The sequence below is a fragment of the Atractosteus spatula genome, chromosome 14 (genome assembly GCF_055471065.1).
Source record: "Atractosteus spatula isolate fAtrSpa1 chromosome 14, fAtrSpa1.hap1, whole genome shotgun sequence".
NCBI lineage: Eukaryota > Metazoa > Chordata > Actinopteri > Semionotiformes > Lepisosteidae > Atractosteus > Atractosteus spatula.
In genome coordinates this window covers 43,522,872-43,539,401 of record NC_142719.1, presented here as the reverse complement: position 1 = coordinate 43,539,401, position 16,530 = coordinate 43,522,872, and the positions used below count along the sequence as shown (strand labels likewise).

The following is a 16,530-nucleotide window of genomic DNA, read 5'->3' as shown; positions in this document are numbered from 1 at the left end:
ATTGAACGACATCTTCATAGACACTTGTTGACACGTTCTCAAGTAGCAGTGCAGCTTCATTTGCTAAGTTTCTAAAGACACAAATGCAACCTAGAACTATGATTTATTTATGTCTGTGTAAAGCAACAAAATCACATTACTTCAATGTTTTGAACACTATAAAAATGAGGCATTTTATTCAAATTATTTGTAATTTCTATTTGACCAAGTCCTTCTCCAGTCAAGCTGTTTGTTTGTGACTTTTCGGAACAAGACTGCAGGAGGTTTTTTTCTCCAGCTGGACAGGTTTAAAGAGCCTCCAGCGTTCGGGCCGATGTGTGACTTACTATGGTCAGACCCGCTGGAAGACTTTGGAAATGAGAAAACACAGGAATACTTCAGCCACAACACAGTCAGAGGCTGCTCATACTTCTACAGGTAAGGTCTCTCGCCCTTGTCCCCGTGATGTCTGTGACACGTTTTCATAACACAGGGGTTTCAGTAGAGGCAACTGACCTTTGGGTGAAGATCCTGACATCCTAAGCAGGAGGAGGCCATTTGATCCGCTTGGCTTGTTGGGTTGCTACAGTAGCTAATTGATCCCAGGATCTCATGCAGCGTTTTCTTGAAAGAAGCCAGAGTGTCGGCTTCAGCAACAAGGCTGGGTGATGCATGTGTCACCCCCACAGATCCTTTGTGTCAACACATGATTATAAGAAAGCAGAACTTCATAAACATCTTATACTGTATATCTAGGGTTATTCCTTTATGCTCTAAAATTCTCTGAATTCCGCAAAGCCAGTTTTTGCCAATGTGATAAAATTAGACGTGCGGGATATGCCTTCGACTTCAGCTTGTGTAGAGAAATCGTTTGCGAGGGCGCGTCTGTATCCCGTGCCTGAACGGACTGCCATCTCAAGGCTTCGTTCCGCCTGGCACAGGATCCAGGGATCGGCACATCCAGGCCAGCCTGACGTTCACTACAGGTCCTTCTGGTCTGACGCCACAGCGCGTAAGAGGAATGCTCTTCCCCTGGGGAAGTCCCCGACGTGTGATCGCAGGCTGTCCTGCTGTCTTTATCTTGACGGGTTCTGCTGACAGCCGGGAGAATCGCTTTCTGATTTCCATCAGCTCTCCCCCCCCCCCCTCCTCCATCAGACGCTGCCAGCTTTCCCACTTGCTCAGAACCGGCCGCCCTGCGCTCCCAAGCCTCTCTGTCTGCGTGACGGCTCGCTGTCGGCACAGCTGCTCACTCTCGCAGTCGGTGGGCGTCCAGTTGCAGGGCTCTAGTGGATGTTGAGCCAGAGAAACACAGTGCCGGGACAGGAATCCAGATAAGATTCAGAATTCAGGAACACGTTGAGAATTTTAGTTATTGATCTTAAAACACCTCATTTAAAAAAGGCATTCTTGCTCATTTTTTAAAGAGTATGGATAAAAGTATGGAGGGCTGTAATGCTACTTTAATACAGGATGTTGCAACTTGTATTGGGGTGTAATGCATACCTGGAGAATAATTTCCCCTCTTAAGTGCAACTGCAGTCGGAATCACTGCTCGAAGTGTAAAAATTAGCGAAGAGAACAGCCCTGGAGGAGGAGGCTGAGAGATGTGAAGCCGTCGTCGATCCAGGGAGAGAGTTCTCAGATGCATCACAGTCCCGGGGGATGGAGACGCAGGAAAGGTCTTCGTTTTTAAGGCACATTATGTCTTCATTGTTATTTCAAATGGGGGGAGAAGGTTAGGGGGGGTGTTTACACAGGAAAGGGAAGCAGAGAGGCAGCCCTGGAGCAGCACAGTGGCGGAGCGTGGGAGCAGCTCCGTGTGGCCACGCGTCACACTGCTGCACAGCACCATGGCAGTGTCTGACTGCTGGGAAGAAACAGCGGACTGATCTCATCAGGATCTTTGGCATAGAGCACAAGCTCCAGTCTAGTGTTTATTGAATGGTGCCGGAAGGAATAGCACCTTGGAATGTTTACTCTGATGGCTAATTTTGAAATGATAATATTCCATTTTTATCCCAACCCAGTTTCTGTGTATGTTCACCCCTATATACCGTACCGCTGGGTGTTTTACAGAAACAGCACAGGTGAGGTTCCTCACTCAAGGGTACAAAATCAGTTTCTCAGCAGGGACGTGAACCCACAGACTTCCAGCTGTAGGTCTGGAATCCGGCCCACTGCTCCTCCATGACAAGATTCCTAAGGAATGCTTGCGGTAGTACTAATAGCATGTTGAAGGCACTGTTAAACAATGGCAAAACAAGATAAATTCACAATAAAAGTGCAAAAATAATATGGTAAATTTATCAGGGCAAAATTTTAGATGGGATAGTATGGGCAGTTTTAAATCTACTAGCATTTCTAAAGCATTGGCCTACTGTACCCATGCTCAATTTCCTGTTAGCTACCGTGGAGCTACACCTGTAGATGTCGTCTCACACCAGCTTTTTAGCTTCCTTCCAATGGTTGCAGTTTTGTTACTTTAATTAGCTTTTATATCAATGGGCTACTGATTGGATAAGTTTTTCAGATAGTGCTCAGATCACGTGATGACCTCCTCTACACTTCACCTCAGGTGACTTGCTCAGTGGGATGAATCTCGGTTCTCAGAGTCCAGTTGGCATGGAAACAGAGTGTTCCGAAATGTTCAAAGACTTAGTAACACATTAAAGAGGCAGATATTTCTGGCCTCGTGCAGCTCAGCCAAAGGTGTGGGACTGCCTTTGCCCAGATTAACCATTTCTTACTGACCAGCATCGCTCCTCTTTTTCCCATCTTCCTCCACTGGAAACGGAGCCAAGCCTCTGATCTTTTATCTTTTTTTTTCTTTCTTTCCCTTTTATACTGGCAAAGGCTTGTCAGATCTAATTGCATGTAATTTCACTGCCTTAGCCTACTTCTCAAATGTCAGGGGAATGGAATAAGGAGGACGGATGTATCCAGAGGCCTGAGATTTGTAGGTGCCGATGCTCTCGTTTTCCTCCTGAAGGCTCAGTTATTTTTATTAAATATTGGAAATGTTCGTCACACTTTGATTTAAAACAGAGAGGCCTGACCCACAGCAGCCATCGAAACAGAGGAGCCGAAAGGGGCTGCAGCCTCTTGCTTCTGGGATAAGCAGTGAGAGTCAGTGCAGATACAGCATGAGAAAGTGTTTCCATTGCTGGCTGTGTTAAGCAGCTTTTTAATCAAATAGACCTTTATTTGGGTGTTCTTAAGAGGTATTTATTATCGCATTAAACTTGTCAGGAGTGCTTAGATCATCCTTGTGTATTTTATTTTGTCTAGCCCATTATCTCCTGGGCAGGAGGTTCAGCTGTGTGCAGAAAAAAAGTTCCACCTCTCAGTGCCCAGCTCTGCACTCACCTGAGACCTGGCTGCACCACTGTGCACTTTGACCTGGAACACGTGAGCACATGACAACAGTCATTGTGTTGACGTCCCTGTGGTCTAAATGTGGAAGAATGTCTAAGATGTTGATTATTTTGTCATTTCTGTATATTCTATGTGTTTAGGTTGAGCAGCTGGTAGATAAAAAGAACCAGGTTTTGGATAATCAGAAAAAAATAGAAAGACTATAAGACCATTTGTTACTCCTAGGCCTTTTATTCTTTCAGAGCAGTTCTCCGATGTATCTGGAGTATGACACACCTGCAGTGTAAATGTCCATATTTTTATCCAGCTTCTGAAAGCAGCTCAACGCTGCTCTTTATTGCTGTGCCCCAGCAAAAGACAAAACTCTTCAAAATCAGTTTGAATCCTGAAAAAATGAATGAATCAGATCGGAATGAAAAACGAAAAACAATAAATGAAACTGGAGTTGCACGAGTGATTGAATTACCGCAGAGTCCTCTCATTTCAAAACAGAGCTCAGAAAGGGAAAACCTACAGCAAGTTTGTAGCCCAAATATAGTGCACCATGGCAACGGGCTCAGTGGGATTTACTGTCAGTAGAACCAGAACTCGCCATGTGCCTGTGATCACAGCACTGAGTCGCTGGCCAGCCCTCTCAATTAAATGATTGAAGCCTTTTAGCTAAAAGGCACAACATGCATTCAACCAGATTTTATAGTGTTCATTAAATTTTTATTTTAAATTTGTTGCTTTTTTAGTAATGGAATTAAAAACCTGCCCTCGATATTGTATACTAACTCAATGAAAAAAAAGGGATATTTCATTTCAAAAAGCACTTGCGATGAAGGGATTCGTGTGCTTTCTACAAGCTGAATCAGAAATGTTACTACAGAGAGTCTTTTGAAGAAGGAGATTAATGAAGCCTTGTAAAGTGCCTTATACCAAACATTTTAGTATCCACTTTGAAAAATAAAGAGCAGAAATATTATTGCGGTTTCTCACAGTTTTGCAACATTGTTCACAGTACAGAGAAGCCCACAGAGTGTTTGACCTTATGAAAGGCTACCACACACACAGGATTGTCAGTCTTTTTCTGCGGCTGTTTCTCTAGTTGCTGTGTTTTCCGATATTTCAAATTAAACTGACTTTACTACCTTTCCTGCACCAGACCATGGGAACTCAGGGGTATTCAATGGCAAACTCACCGCAGAAACATTTGTGGTTTTACTGTACATGGTACAGTATGTGATGATACTCCTCTATTCCCCCAGTCCAGTGTAGTGAAGTATATAGAAGGCAGGTTGAACCCACAGGGTTTGTGCGGGGCTCAGTGACAGAGCCGCGACCGCAGCCAGTCTGTGAAATGACTCGAAAATACATTTGTGGGGTCAGAGAAGACCTGCGGATAACCTGGACTTGGCAGCCTGGAGGCTAAACGGCTGATTTAAATGAGAACCCAAAATGAATGTTTTCAACAACTTATGGAGTCGTTTTTTTTATTCGCTTACTTTTACTAAATTGCCTTATTTTAGAAATCTTGGATCTTTCCTATCAATATTTGCAGTATTAGGCGGCAGCGTTTAGTCAAAGGTCTTTAGCGCTGGGGGGTTGACAAGTGTTCTGGGCTTGTCGAGCAGCACGCAGCCCTGCCAGGCGCATGTGTCACATGTTTTCACCACTTCCTCCACATTCCAGCAGCACGTCATGGCAAGTACCACTATTCTCAGGGCCGTACTACATGGACAGATCTGGGGTCTCCTACGCTATAAAAAGTGCTTGCTGAAGACACCTAAACAACACTTCAGGGTGAATGAGGCAAAAATGAAAAAAAGGAATTTTATAATGTGAAGCTGGGGGCAATCTGCTGAATACAGTGACCTCAAGGGCAGAACCTCTGCTCTCTCGCCCTGAGTTCTGGCGGACTACTGGCTGAGTAAAACCATGTGAAATTTCATTATTACTTAAGGATTTTATGATCAGTGTGTGCATGGCTTGCAATTACAGTGCAACAGGGAAATGTCAGTGTTTAACTGATCAGTAATTTTTACATTTAATTTTAAATCTCTTTTCCTTTCGTGCCTAACTAGCTCTCAGCAGGCTCCATCACTTTTTCACAGCCTTGTGTCTGAAGACATTTCTTACAGGCAGACAGCAGGCTGTTAATGGAGTTTAATTATGGATCTTTTGTAATACTGTAGAGGCTTGAATACAATACGGGTCGTTCAAGTAAAGCACCAGTGAGGCCAACAGAGGGAGCACTTGTGCGAGTGACTGGATCTCTGCTCTTACCAGTTAGCAGGAAAGATCAGCGCTTGGGCTTCAGAGGCAGACACTGCCGACCACCTGCTGAGCCAGATGAGAACGAGCTGCAGTGAGCACTGCAGCAGCAGGACAGGCGCACAGCACACAGCAAGGGTGCACATGAAGCACCTGCAAAGTGTTCACTCCCTTCCAGTGGTCCCAGTTTGTGAACTTACAAAATGATGCACAATGAATATTTTATTTGAAAAACCTGAATCCTCAAACCAAAGACATCTAAGGGTAAGATAAGCTACAGTAAATACCAGCAAAAACTACAAATAAAAAACTGATATATGTATAAGGTGTATATACAGGTATATGTTTGGTGCAACTTTTGCCCATCTTTCTCAGAAGATTTGCTCAAGCTCTCTCAATAGGATTCAGATCCTGGCTTTGACTGGGCCACTCAAGAACATTGACTTTCTTATTCTTAAACCACTCCAGTGTAGCATTGGGCCTGCTGAAAGCTGAACTTTTCTCCCAGTTTTTAAGTCTTTAGCAGACTAGAAACAGGTTTTCCTCTAGTTTGTTTGTTTTGTACATTTCTCTATCCAAACTAGCAAGCTTCCCAGTCCCTGCTAAGGAGAAGCATCCCCATAGTTTGATGCTGCCACTACCATGCTTGACTGTAGTGATGATGCACATGGAGGAATGTGTTGTGTTGTGTCTAGAATAAACATACAGTAATACTTGACATTTAAACCAAAAGTAGCGGAGCCATTTCAGACACGGTGACGGTGTCAGCCATCGCCCTCCCCGCGCGTAGCAGGGACCTCAGCCGCCTGGGCTGGGGGAGGTCTCCTTTAGCTCATGCGGCTGGCTCCCTGTTGCGTTACGCCGGAGACCCGGGTTCGCGCCCCAGGTGTCTGGGGACGAACCGGAGGGGTGGAGCGGCGGAGAGCACGAGCCCGCGCGGAACCGCGACGGTCACACAAACACTTTCAATTTGGTCTCATATGACGTGGGAGGGTAATAAAATTGGCTCCCACTGTGTCATACAGACCAGCTTTATGGACTGACTAGGATGTCGTTGGCTGATGTATGTTTTCTCTCATTTCACCTTTTACACCTTTCTTAGTCTTCATGGCTGAGTCTTTGCTTGAAATTCAAATATGCCCACAGAGATAGGTGTATTTATTCTATAATCATGATTATTGCACGCAGACAGGCGCCACTCAACTAATTATGCACAATCATTTTGTACACCTAGATTAATTAAAGTTGCTTCAAAGTAACCTGAATTTACTTCAAAGTACCACCACTGCAAGATGTAAAGCAACGTGATGTGGATGTGTCGAATACTTTTGCAAGGCACTGATCATCAAAGAGCGATCAGGAAGACAGCAGTCAGGGAGTTTCTATGCACTCATCAATGATTTCGATCCAGCAAGAGAGATGTAAAATAAAGGTCAGGCTGAATCAATGCTGCAGGACCAGAGCATCCAGGTGGAGATCAAGCTTTCTTACATTTTAAAAAGTCTGAAAAGGCTGTTTGAAATAATGTAATGAATTACAAGTCTAGTGGACCTGTGGTTCAGGTGGGGAGCTGCGTCAGTGACTGTGAAGCCTGCTTCAGGTGTGTAGTGGAACAGTGTACCAAGCCCTTGTGCAGGTGGATTCACTGTGTTTCATTCTGTGTGAAGCAGATTGATGATGAGACTGATGAGCTTTTCTGGATAATTAAACTTCTAGAAACCAAATGAGCTCGATGTGTTGAACCGCCTCCTCCAATGTGAGAAAGTCCTGCTGCTTTTTCATTATGTCTCTTGTTATCTCAGTATTTACCATTTTTTAGAATGTTAACACTTTATATGACTGAGATATTGCATTGTTATGTTTTACAGTACCTGGTGATAAAAGGAAAAGCAAAGCTGAGCAAGAGAAACGTAGGATAAATTCATTTCAAGAGGATCTTGTGAAATATGTAAGATATTTCTAGATAGATAAGTAGATCATCGAACGGATCAGGTGGATCAGGAGGTGACTGCTAAGTTACAAAAAAAGATGAACTGAAAAAGAAGGTTCCAAGACATCTCACTTGAATCTCCTCACTGTGGTGTGCAGAGCTCTCCCAAGCAGTGCGATGTGTTTCACCGCCCAAGTCTCTCCACAGTCGATCGGAGATTTGCAGTGTGGGGTTGCTATGCCAACAGGCTGCTCTCGCCTCGTTCAGAGCAGTTGTGGAGACAGAAAGCAGTCAGGATGAGAGGATGTTGTAGGCGCCTTGCTCAGATAAGCTTCTTCACTATTTTTATTGCCGTTTGAAGAGTCGTGCCTAAAACTGTCATTAACCTGTATATGACCCCGATCTGAGGTCTGCAGTTTGTTCCAGAGGTTAAATTAGCCTGAACGGGCTCACAGTAGTACATCGGTTTACATTCAGTTTCTTTTGCCTGTCAGAGCAGAAGTGACCTGCTGTGTCTGCATCATAGACTACAGGGGCTCCCAGTCCTGATCCTGGAGGACCACAGACCTGCAGGTTTTTGTTCCAGCTGAGCTCTTAGTTACACAATTGAATCCTTAACTGACTTAAGAATAGGATTAATTTGAATTAATTGATTGTTTTCAGCTCTGAAACATGCTGGAGGTTGCCTTCCAGCTATGGTGTTTGATAAGTAAACTAACATCCCAGAGTTTTGAGCAGGAAAAGAAACGTGCAGGTATTCCAGCTTGTGAGTTCACTCCAGGCTTCGATGCGACAGTGGAGCTCAGCTGGAATGAGGACCATGGCTGGAGCCTCTGGTGTAACACCCCGCTGTCTCAGCACTGCTCTGATCCAAAGCATCCTGAGCTCGGTTCCAGGAGAGGTGGCTGGTGAGGAGTAGCTGGCTGTGTAAGGACGTGGCGTACTAATGTAGTAATGATGTGAACGATCTTGTCAGTTCACTGTTAAGCAAGGCGCAAACTGAAAGGGCTTTTTTCACATTAGCTATGGCAAATGTGTTGGAGATTTTCACTAACTAAGAAGGAGGTCTTGTTGTTTCACTGTTCTCTTTTTTCTCTACCTGTCTGCCTGTCTTCCAGTTACCCTGCCGTGTGTGAGTTTCTACAGAACAATAATCTACTGTCAGTTATCCGGGCTCACGAAGCACAAGACGCTGGGTATGTCCTGCACCTGCCACTGCATGGAGCTTGACTCTTGTCTCTTTGCCAGTATCTGGGGATGGACAGTACAGGTCCTGGATGAGCCTGTCCAGAATGTGAATACTAACACAAGAGCACGGGAGCCCGCAAAGAGAGGAGAGACAAGAGAAAGCAGCTCATGTGCTGGATCATATTGGCAAGATTATTAGCCAAAAAACTTCAGCGGGCTCATTAAGTAAGATTGTACTGTACTGAGCTGTTCAGATTGTGGGCTACTGACCACGTTTCCAAAGTTCAAGTAGGGAGCTGTCAGCATGCATAGGCTGCAGAGGAACAAGTAAAAGTTCATTCTGTGCTGAAAAGAGAAGAAAAGAAACACTTCAGCTTGTTCCTTCACATTTCCAAAGTGTCTGCTTCTATGCAAAGAAGTTTGCTTGCATGCAAATCCTAAGATTGACCTCTTCCGAACAGCAGAAATGACAGAAGAGGTCTTCTGCAGTTGAGTGTTAGTTCAGTGGAGACAAGTAAATGTACTTGTATTACAGTTGCCAACAAAAGCAATGAAAGTTATTGCTAAAGCTGTTTGTTTCTCCGTTAGTTCAATAAATTAATGTGAGCTCACTGTCATATCAATTTGCTTCAGCTCCTTAAATTGTTGATGCCTATGACTTGTTCACAAGAAAAAGAATATTTGTGTGTCAATATGAGCTGAAGTCCCACACTGACAGAACTTTAGACAAAGGAAGGGTGTTAAGTAGGATGAATTAAGTAAATAATTCATTTAATAACAGTTATTATTCCAATCAAATAGGTGAAATAACAAAAAAAAGAGTGGACAGAGGTGCACAGTACTTACTGTACTAGATAAGTCTCTAAGCCCACATTACAAATCACTGGCCACTGAGCTGTGTTTATATAATCCTTTCTCTGAAGAGAAGAGGATTTAATAGGTTCACAAGAATTCATGAACATGGGATTACTTCCAGTTTAAATAACCTATTTGAAGTGCTCATATAAAAGTTAATTTTGATCCTGCGTGTAACAGCAGGAACAAGCACAGTCTTACTGTTAAATCGTGCTACTATTTGGATGTGTTCGTGTTGTTTGACCGGCTGGGGCAGCAGTTGTTCAGTTGTTTACCTCTCTTTCCCTTCTCTTTTTCAAGCTACCGGATGTACCGGAAAAGCCAGACCACAGGCTTTCCCTCCTTAATCACCATTTTCTCAGCACCAAACTACCTTGATGTTTACAATAACAAAGGTGAGTCTTTCTCCAGCCCGTGAAGTCATTAAAAACAACACTTAACGTTTCATTTTGCAGCCTGGTCAAATGGACATTGTTTGGAAAATGCCAGAAAAAGACCACAGCTCTTCAGTCACTGAAAAGCAAACACCATAAGGGGACAAAATAATATTTTTTCCAAATCCTCTGTAACTACAGATAGGAAAGCTCCTATTAAAAAAACATTTCTGGGTCTGAAAAGCCACAGCTGACAGTAACTGAGCCAGTTTTAGTTCTCACTTGGGAGGCCAGCTCTGTTTCTGATTGCTGCGTGTAGCCCTGTGCATTGTAACTTTCCTGTGCTGGGAGCTTTGGGCATGGTAGCTCAGGATCCGCACTCACTCTCTGGTGTGTAATAACGTTAGACCAATGCTTCTGGGAGAAGGCAACTCCTACAAACAGGGAACAGCTCTGATGTTGTGTTTGTTGTCCACGTTGGCTGACACTGAGACCATGCTTGCTTGTAGTCCTTCCTGGGCTCCTCCTGGGCCCAGCGGGTATTGGGGTGATTCAGGACACGTGGTGGATCGAAACTCTGGAAGAGTGACACTGCAGGCTGCTTAGCACAGCCACGCAGACCTAGCGGAGACCCTGGCAGTCCAGCTCTTCACAGGAAGAGACACCTGTCCTGCAGCCCTGGGGTGTCCACTGAATTCCAGGTCCTGTCCGTCTGCTCTGCAGGTACAGCAGCACAGGTCATGTGCTGGGAGGATCGTAATTGTTCGGAGTCTGAGAGAGCTGAAGATCCTATTGATCCTATTGAAAACCATTTCCTATTATTTTAGTCAATTCGGACTTTACAGCACTTTCCCAATGTAGAACTGACATCCTTGTGCTAAATCTAACAGTCAATCAATCATAAAACTAATTATTTCACAGAGAGCTCTTTTATATGATTTTAGCTGTTATATGCACCCTCTCTGAGTATTTGTTCACAGTGTCCACCAAAGCAGTCTGCAGAATGAACTTTTATTCACTCTGTTACCAATGAGGTGTGTTCTTAGATACAGAAGGAAAGGAGACATGTGACCGAATAGGAACAGAACTAGAGTCTGTTTTCTTGCAAGTATGTATCGTGATTTACACGAGCTGTAACGCAAATAAACAGCACCAATCAATTTTCAACAGAACTGAGCAGTTCTTCACTTGTCAGAAGACTCTTTCATTTATTAGAATGAAAATATTGTGGCCTGCAGACAGAACATGAAGGGAATCTCATCTCATCTCATCTCATCTCATCTCATCTCATCTCATAATCAGCAAGTTCTTTAACAGGATGTTCCCTGTTTGTATCAGGGAAGTGGTACCCCAAAGATTAAATATTGTTCCAATGAGGATGCTTCTTCACTTTTAGCTGGAGAAATGTCTACACTAGTTTCCAAGCGACATACTGGCACTAGTCCAGAAGAAAGAACTTCACAAAGTTCATGTTCCCATTCAGCAGATTAGCAGGAGACGGAACTGCGAGATGTGACTTTGATCCATTGTGCAATAATGTAGCGTGTAGTTCACACTGTAGACATCTTGTAGACATTGTAGACTGAACTCTGACCCTGGCTACTAAGGTCCCCGTGTCGGTGAGGCACCTTGAAGGTTGTTGTGGCGAGTCTCGTACAGGCTTTGCTCGGGCATTCAGATGGCAGAAAGGTCGTGGCGATGTTGTGTTTCATGCCTGACCTGCTCTGCCAGGTGGTGTGGCACTGACTTGCCCCTGGACTGGGCTCGCTGGCAGACGGAGAGAATCGCCTCAGCTCCCACCTTCACTTCGTCACTGTTTTCATCCCCTGCAGTTTATGATATCAGTCCTCGGGCATCTTTCATTTGATCCCAACATAGAGCCGCAGTGCTCTGCGTTAAAATGTTCTTCACTTTGGTCTGCTGATGATCCCCATGCTGTTCGGGTGAGCACGTGACTAGGAAGGGCAATCAGGAATTCCTGTTGGGAAATGGCCTTTTTATTATTCAAGTACAGACAGAATTCCCCTTGTGACAGAAAACCCGAATACGTATCATAAAACAGCACAGAGGGGAATGATGAGTCATGCAGAGTACAGAATGTATGGAAAGGGCTGCCATGAATTCCCCTGTAAACAGCGTGAGTGTCTTCGATATTCAGAGCAATACACCATTTGAACACACAAAGAGGAACCAGGTTAAAATTAGCTTTGCAACTTTTTGCTGTTTTACTGTGCCGTATCTCTGTGCTGAGTTGCTGGGGTGTGTGGAAATGCTGTACCATAGAGAAGGTACTGAGAGACTCCAACATGGATAACCTGGTAAACTTGCTCTGTCCAACATGAGTTAAAACTGCTAATATTAATAATTGCTAAGAACTAAGTTGAGTATTATAGTTGAGGCTGTTATAATACTAGAAAACTAGTAACATATACATATTGCAATTCTTGATTATATTTAGGTTGTCTAGGGCTTGTGCACAGCAGTGTAGCTCAGTACAATAAAGTTCTTTCAATAAAGACCATCTTTCAGGGTTGTGGTGGTATCGTTAGAGCAAGCAATGATGAGAGAGGGACAAGAAGAGTCTGGCAAAAGGAGTCTATTACATTAGCTTATATTATAAGCTATTATATTGTAATATTATATTACATTAAGTTTGACTGATTGATTTTGTTAAGCTGGCAAGTTGCAAAATAAGAATTCCTGCAATTTCTACAATTAAAAATAATCACATTATGAATGACAGAAATCCTGTTTACCTGTATCCAGCTGTACATAGTAGCAAAGAACAATATGATGTAACAAAAGAGATAACATGTGTACAGCTGCATCACAGACATCCACAGATGTATGTACGAAGCTGTTGGTAAAGTTTACCCTAAGTAAACAAGCATCAGCAAGAACCTTTACATATGCAGGAAACAGAAAATGGATAATATCTGAGGCACATTTATGTCAGGCACACAGCTTGAACCATTACAGCCCATGACCTGCAGTTCTGTCCACTTTAGAGTAGAGTCTAAAGGTTCTTTTCCTATTGTTAGTGATTGATAATGATTTTGTGCTTTTGCAGCAGGTTGTTCCCTGTATAAAGTGGTATTTGACAGTTTAAAAGGTGTTAGAGTGGAATATTCTATAAGTCCTCTGGATCACCATGTGCTTCCCCTCTTAGTCTAGCCAGCTGCACCTTTCACCAAAAGACACTGCATCATTCTCTTTCCTTTCTGATTGTTATGGTATGAAGTGTGTGGATGAAGATTCCCGACTGTTTGACTTCTCTGATCCATGGACCAGGGTTTGTTTCACTACCTTTTCTGTTCCCTGTCCGCACACACAGGGTGATGGAACTCTTTCATCTGGTTCACCACAACTTCGGTCTCCTTGCACTCAGACACCAGAGGTGCTTATTCTCCAGATAAACCCGCCCATTGACACACTGTCGCCATGCTGTCACCTCGGCCTAATTGGTGTAACACTGAAGTAGAGAGAAGTGCAACATTTCAAAGTATAAGTATAATTCAATGAAGAGGACAAGCGCTGCTCTCCACCAGTGTGGTTCAGAGCACCAGAGCGATTCGATCAAAAGCCTGTCTGTCTCCACCAAGTGTGTCAGTAATCTGCTTCATGCATTGATGATTGCCATTGTAAAACATGCTGTGTTTTATTGGTGTGAAATGGGCTTTATCAAGTTTCCAGTTATGTCCCATGTCTTCTCATTCATCTTAATTTGATGTATCTGCTAGGGGTTAACCTTATTTATTCCTTTTAAAATTTAAAAGTAAAATCTTCTCTTAGACATCTTAAAATGAGTTTGAAAGGATTAAGTTTCTTCATCTGTTTTCATAACATATCTCCTTAAGCCCTGGGATTAGTCTTGCTGCTCTTTTCTGGGCGTTCTCTAGGGTTCCTTCAAAGAGGAGACCAGAATTGTGTGCAGCTGTGGTTTAACTAGGGCGTTCCACACTCCCAGCTTCAGTTCCTGGGCTGTGTATTCTGTGCTCTTGTTATGTACCCAAGCATTCTGCCTGTCTGTCTTACTGCTTCTGTTCATCCCCCAGATGCTGACAGTGATAAATCTGCTGCAACTCTTCAATCTTATTCCCACTATGCCCTTGTTCTCTGCTTGGAACGGTATAATTGCCTTACATTTTTATTTCCTGTAAGGAAAACTTTGCATTTTACATAAATTAAATTTCATACATCTGCCTGATTATCATTTTTTATCCTGAATTTTTGAAGTCAAAGACCACTGCCTTTCAGTGAATCAACAGATGTACTGCATTGCAAAGTTTTTAGACATTAAATGTATAGTGTTTTGATATATTGTGCTGTTGTGCTTTTTGATAAAAGGTTTTCTTTCTGCTGTGCACAGATTTTATTTACACTAATATCAGTGCAGCATGGATGTACCTGAATATCTAGATGAGCAATGTCTTTAAAGAAGAGCCTACAGGTGTGTAAATCCCACTTGAGCTTCCAAAAGAGAGCAGGTACTGACATCACTGAAATCAACTTTATGTTCTTGTCCATTGGTGTAAGAATAATATCCCAGGGTAATAAAAGTTCTTGTAAGTTATGTAAGTTAGAACAAAGGACATATACACAACCAGTATAGGATAAATAAAGAGGTTAGTTTACATCATGACATAAAACAAGCATCCTTGTTCTCTGTGGTTTCAGATAAGGACTTTATTTGTCAGTCTGACTGTCTGGCTGTTTGGTTGTTTTTGGAGCACATGATGGTTAAAGAAGCAGAATTTCTCCCTAACAGAAACTTGTGCAGCTTCTTCTTGTCTGTGTCCTGCACAGATAATAGATCCTCCAAATATTTTTTGTTCTAGTTTTCAGAGGTTTTAAAAATGCTTTTCTTCTGCTGACTGAAAAGCCTCCTGAAACACAATAACTAATTGATCTGTGTGTGTTTTGTTTCCTGTGGTAACGGGAATCAAACGGTAGCATTGCGCTGTAATGAAGCATCCCCAGCTCGGGTGTCTGTCCATGAATCCGTGTGCTCATGGTTACGTGGGCGGCTTATTATTATTCTTAAGGCTCCTTTGATGCAGATTTGCTAGGCCGAGAAATGACAGCACGCTTCCTCCCCCGGTTCTTATAAACTGGCTGGGAAATGATTAGATCTGCGCGATGAAGCCTTGGAGACAAGCAGCCCCCCATTAAAATTCTGCTCAGAGCCCAAAGGTAGAGCACTTGCAAAGCTGTGTCTCCCTGGAGAGGCCTCTGGAACGAGAGTCTCTGGAGAGAGAAAAGTGCCCCTACCTGCTGCCCCATGACTCTGGGCACGGGACTGCTCAGTCCTCAGGGGCGGGGCTCCTGTGCCTGAGCTGTGGGCTTCTCCACCTGCAGCGGCTGTAAGGGAGAGAAGGCCATTCGTTCCCTCAGTCTTGCTCAAATGAGTGCAGGAAATCTGCTTCTGCCACATGGCTGGCCAGTCTGTTCCACCTGCTCTTTACTGTGCTGACATGGCCCCTGCTCTCAGTCCTAACTGCACTTGACTGATTCAAAGGGCTGCAGGACTCTGGAAGAAGCTATCCGGTCACGCTGTCAGAACTGACACCTTTACTTCTTTCAAGAAATCCTGGGATTAATCATCTACTAGTGAGCAAAACAGCTGTTTGGGCCTGGTGGCCTTTTCTCGTTTGCAACTTCTCCTTTGTCCACTTGTGATTCTGGGCTGTCTCTAATCTTTTTAACTGGCTCAGCTGTTAAAGGCCCTGAGCTCTACGATCGTGGGTTCGAGCCTGGCTCATGTAAGGAGCAGACTGTGACCAGGGCTCTGACTGTGGCAGCGGATAATTGACTTGAGGTTGGTCCTATTGTGATAGCCATATGACAGCTGATAATCAAAGGGAGCATGACTGAGTTTCCCGTGGATGGTACAGAGATGTACAGGCTGCACTGCTGATGTCCTAAACTAAATAGATCATTTAGAACAGTGACCAACAATTAGAATAGTCCAGCAGGAATAAGACATTTCTATTGAAAATGAATTCTGGATTCCTTTAAACGCAGCCTTGCATAAACTCCTATGTGTGTTGTGTCAGGTACCTGAAACCCCTTCACTGCAGAGCCATCTGTTTTTAAATCTGCTACCAATTGCAGCTGACCGTCTTAAAACATGACTGTCACATAGTTGTTTAAAACTTCAAATAGATCCTATTTTTGTTCAAACATGCCTTTATTGGAAGTATATTGTCTATGAAATACAGGATGAATATGTTAATAAGTGAAATTTCAATAAAATAATACTTCAATTAAGTGTATTTAATTTGGCATGACCTTTTGATTTTAGATATTTATAAAAATTCAATATTCTATCTGTATTGTTTTCTGAGTGTTAGCTGTATTTCAGGATTGGTTGCACAAATTTGCATAGTTGATTTCATGAAAAATCTGGGTTTAAAAGACCATGGGTCCTCACAAAAAATGTGTTTTTTGTGATTTTGTCACTAGTTGCAGAACAACACTGTGTCACAGTCCACATCACGGTGATTGCTGTGATATTCACACAACCTGGGTCATATATCCACTGGGAACTAAGGAAAAAATCGGACAAAT

At 43.3% G+C, this 16,530-nt stretch overlaps 1 protein-coding gene across 1 annotated transcript in view; it reads left to right on the top strand.

Annotated features, from left to right (window-relative positions):
* The window catches only part of LOC148821426 (protein phosphatase 3 catalytic subunit alpha-like), a 111,033-nt gene that overhangs the window by 80,315 nt on the left and 14,188 nt on the right, over positions 1-16,530 (top strand). The window contains exons 6-8 of the mRNA XM_088932848.1: positions 278-417; positions 8,662-8,739; positions 9,887-9,981. Of these exons, the coding sequence (XP_088788974.1) occupies positions 278-417; positions 8,662-8,739; positions 9,887-9,981 (313 nt within the window). The remainder of the gene's footprint in view (positions 1-277; positions 418-8,661; positions 8,740-9,886; positions 9,982-16,530) is intronic.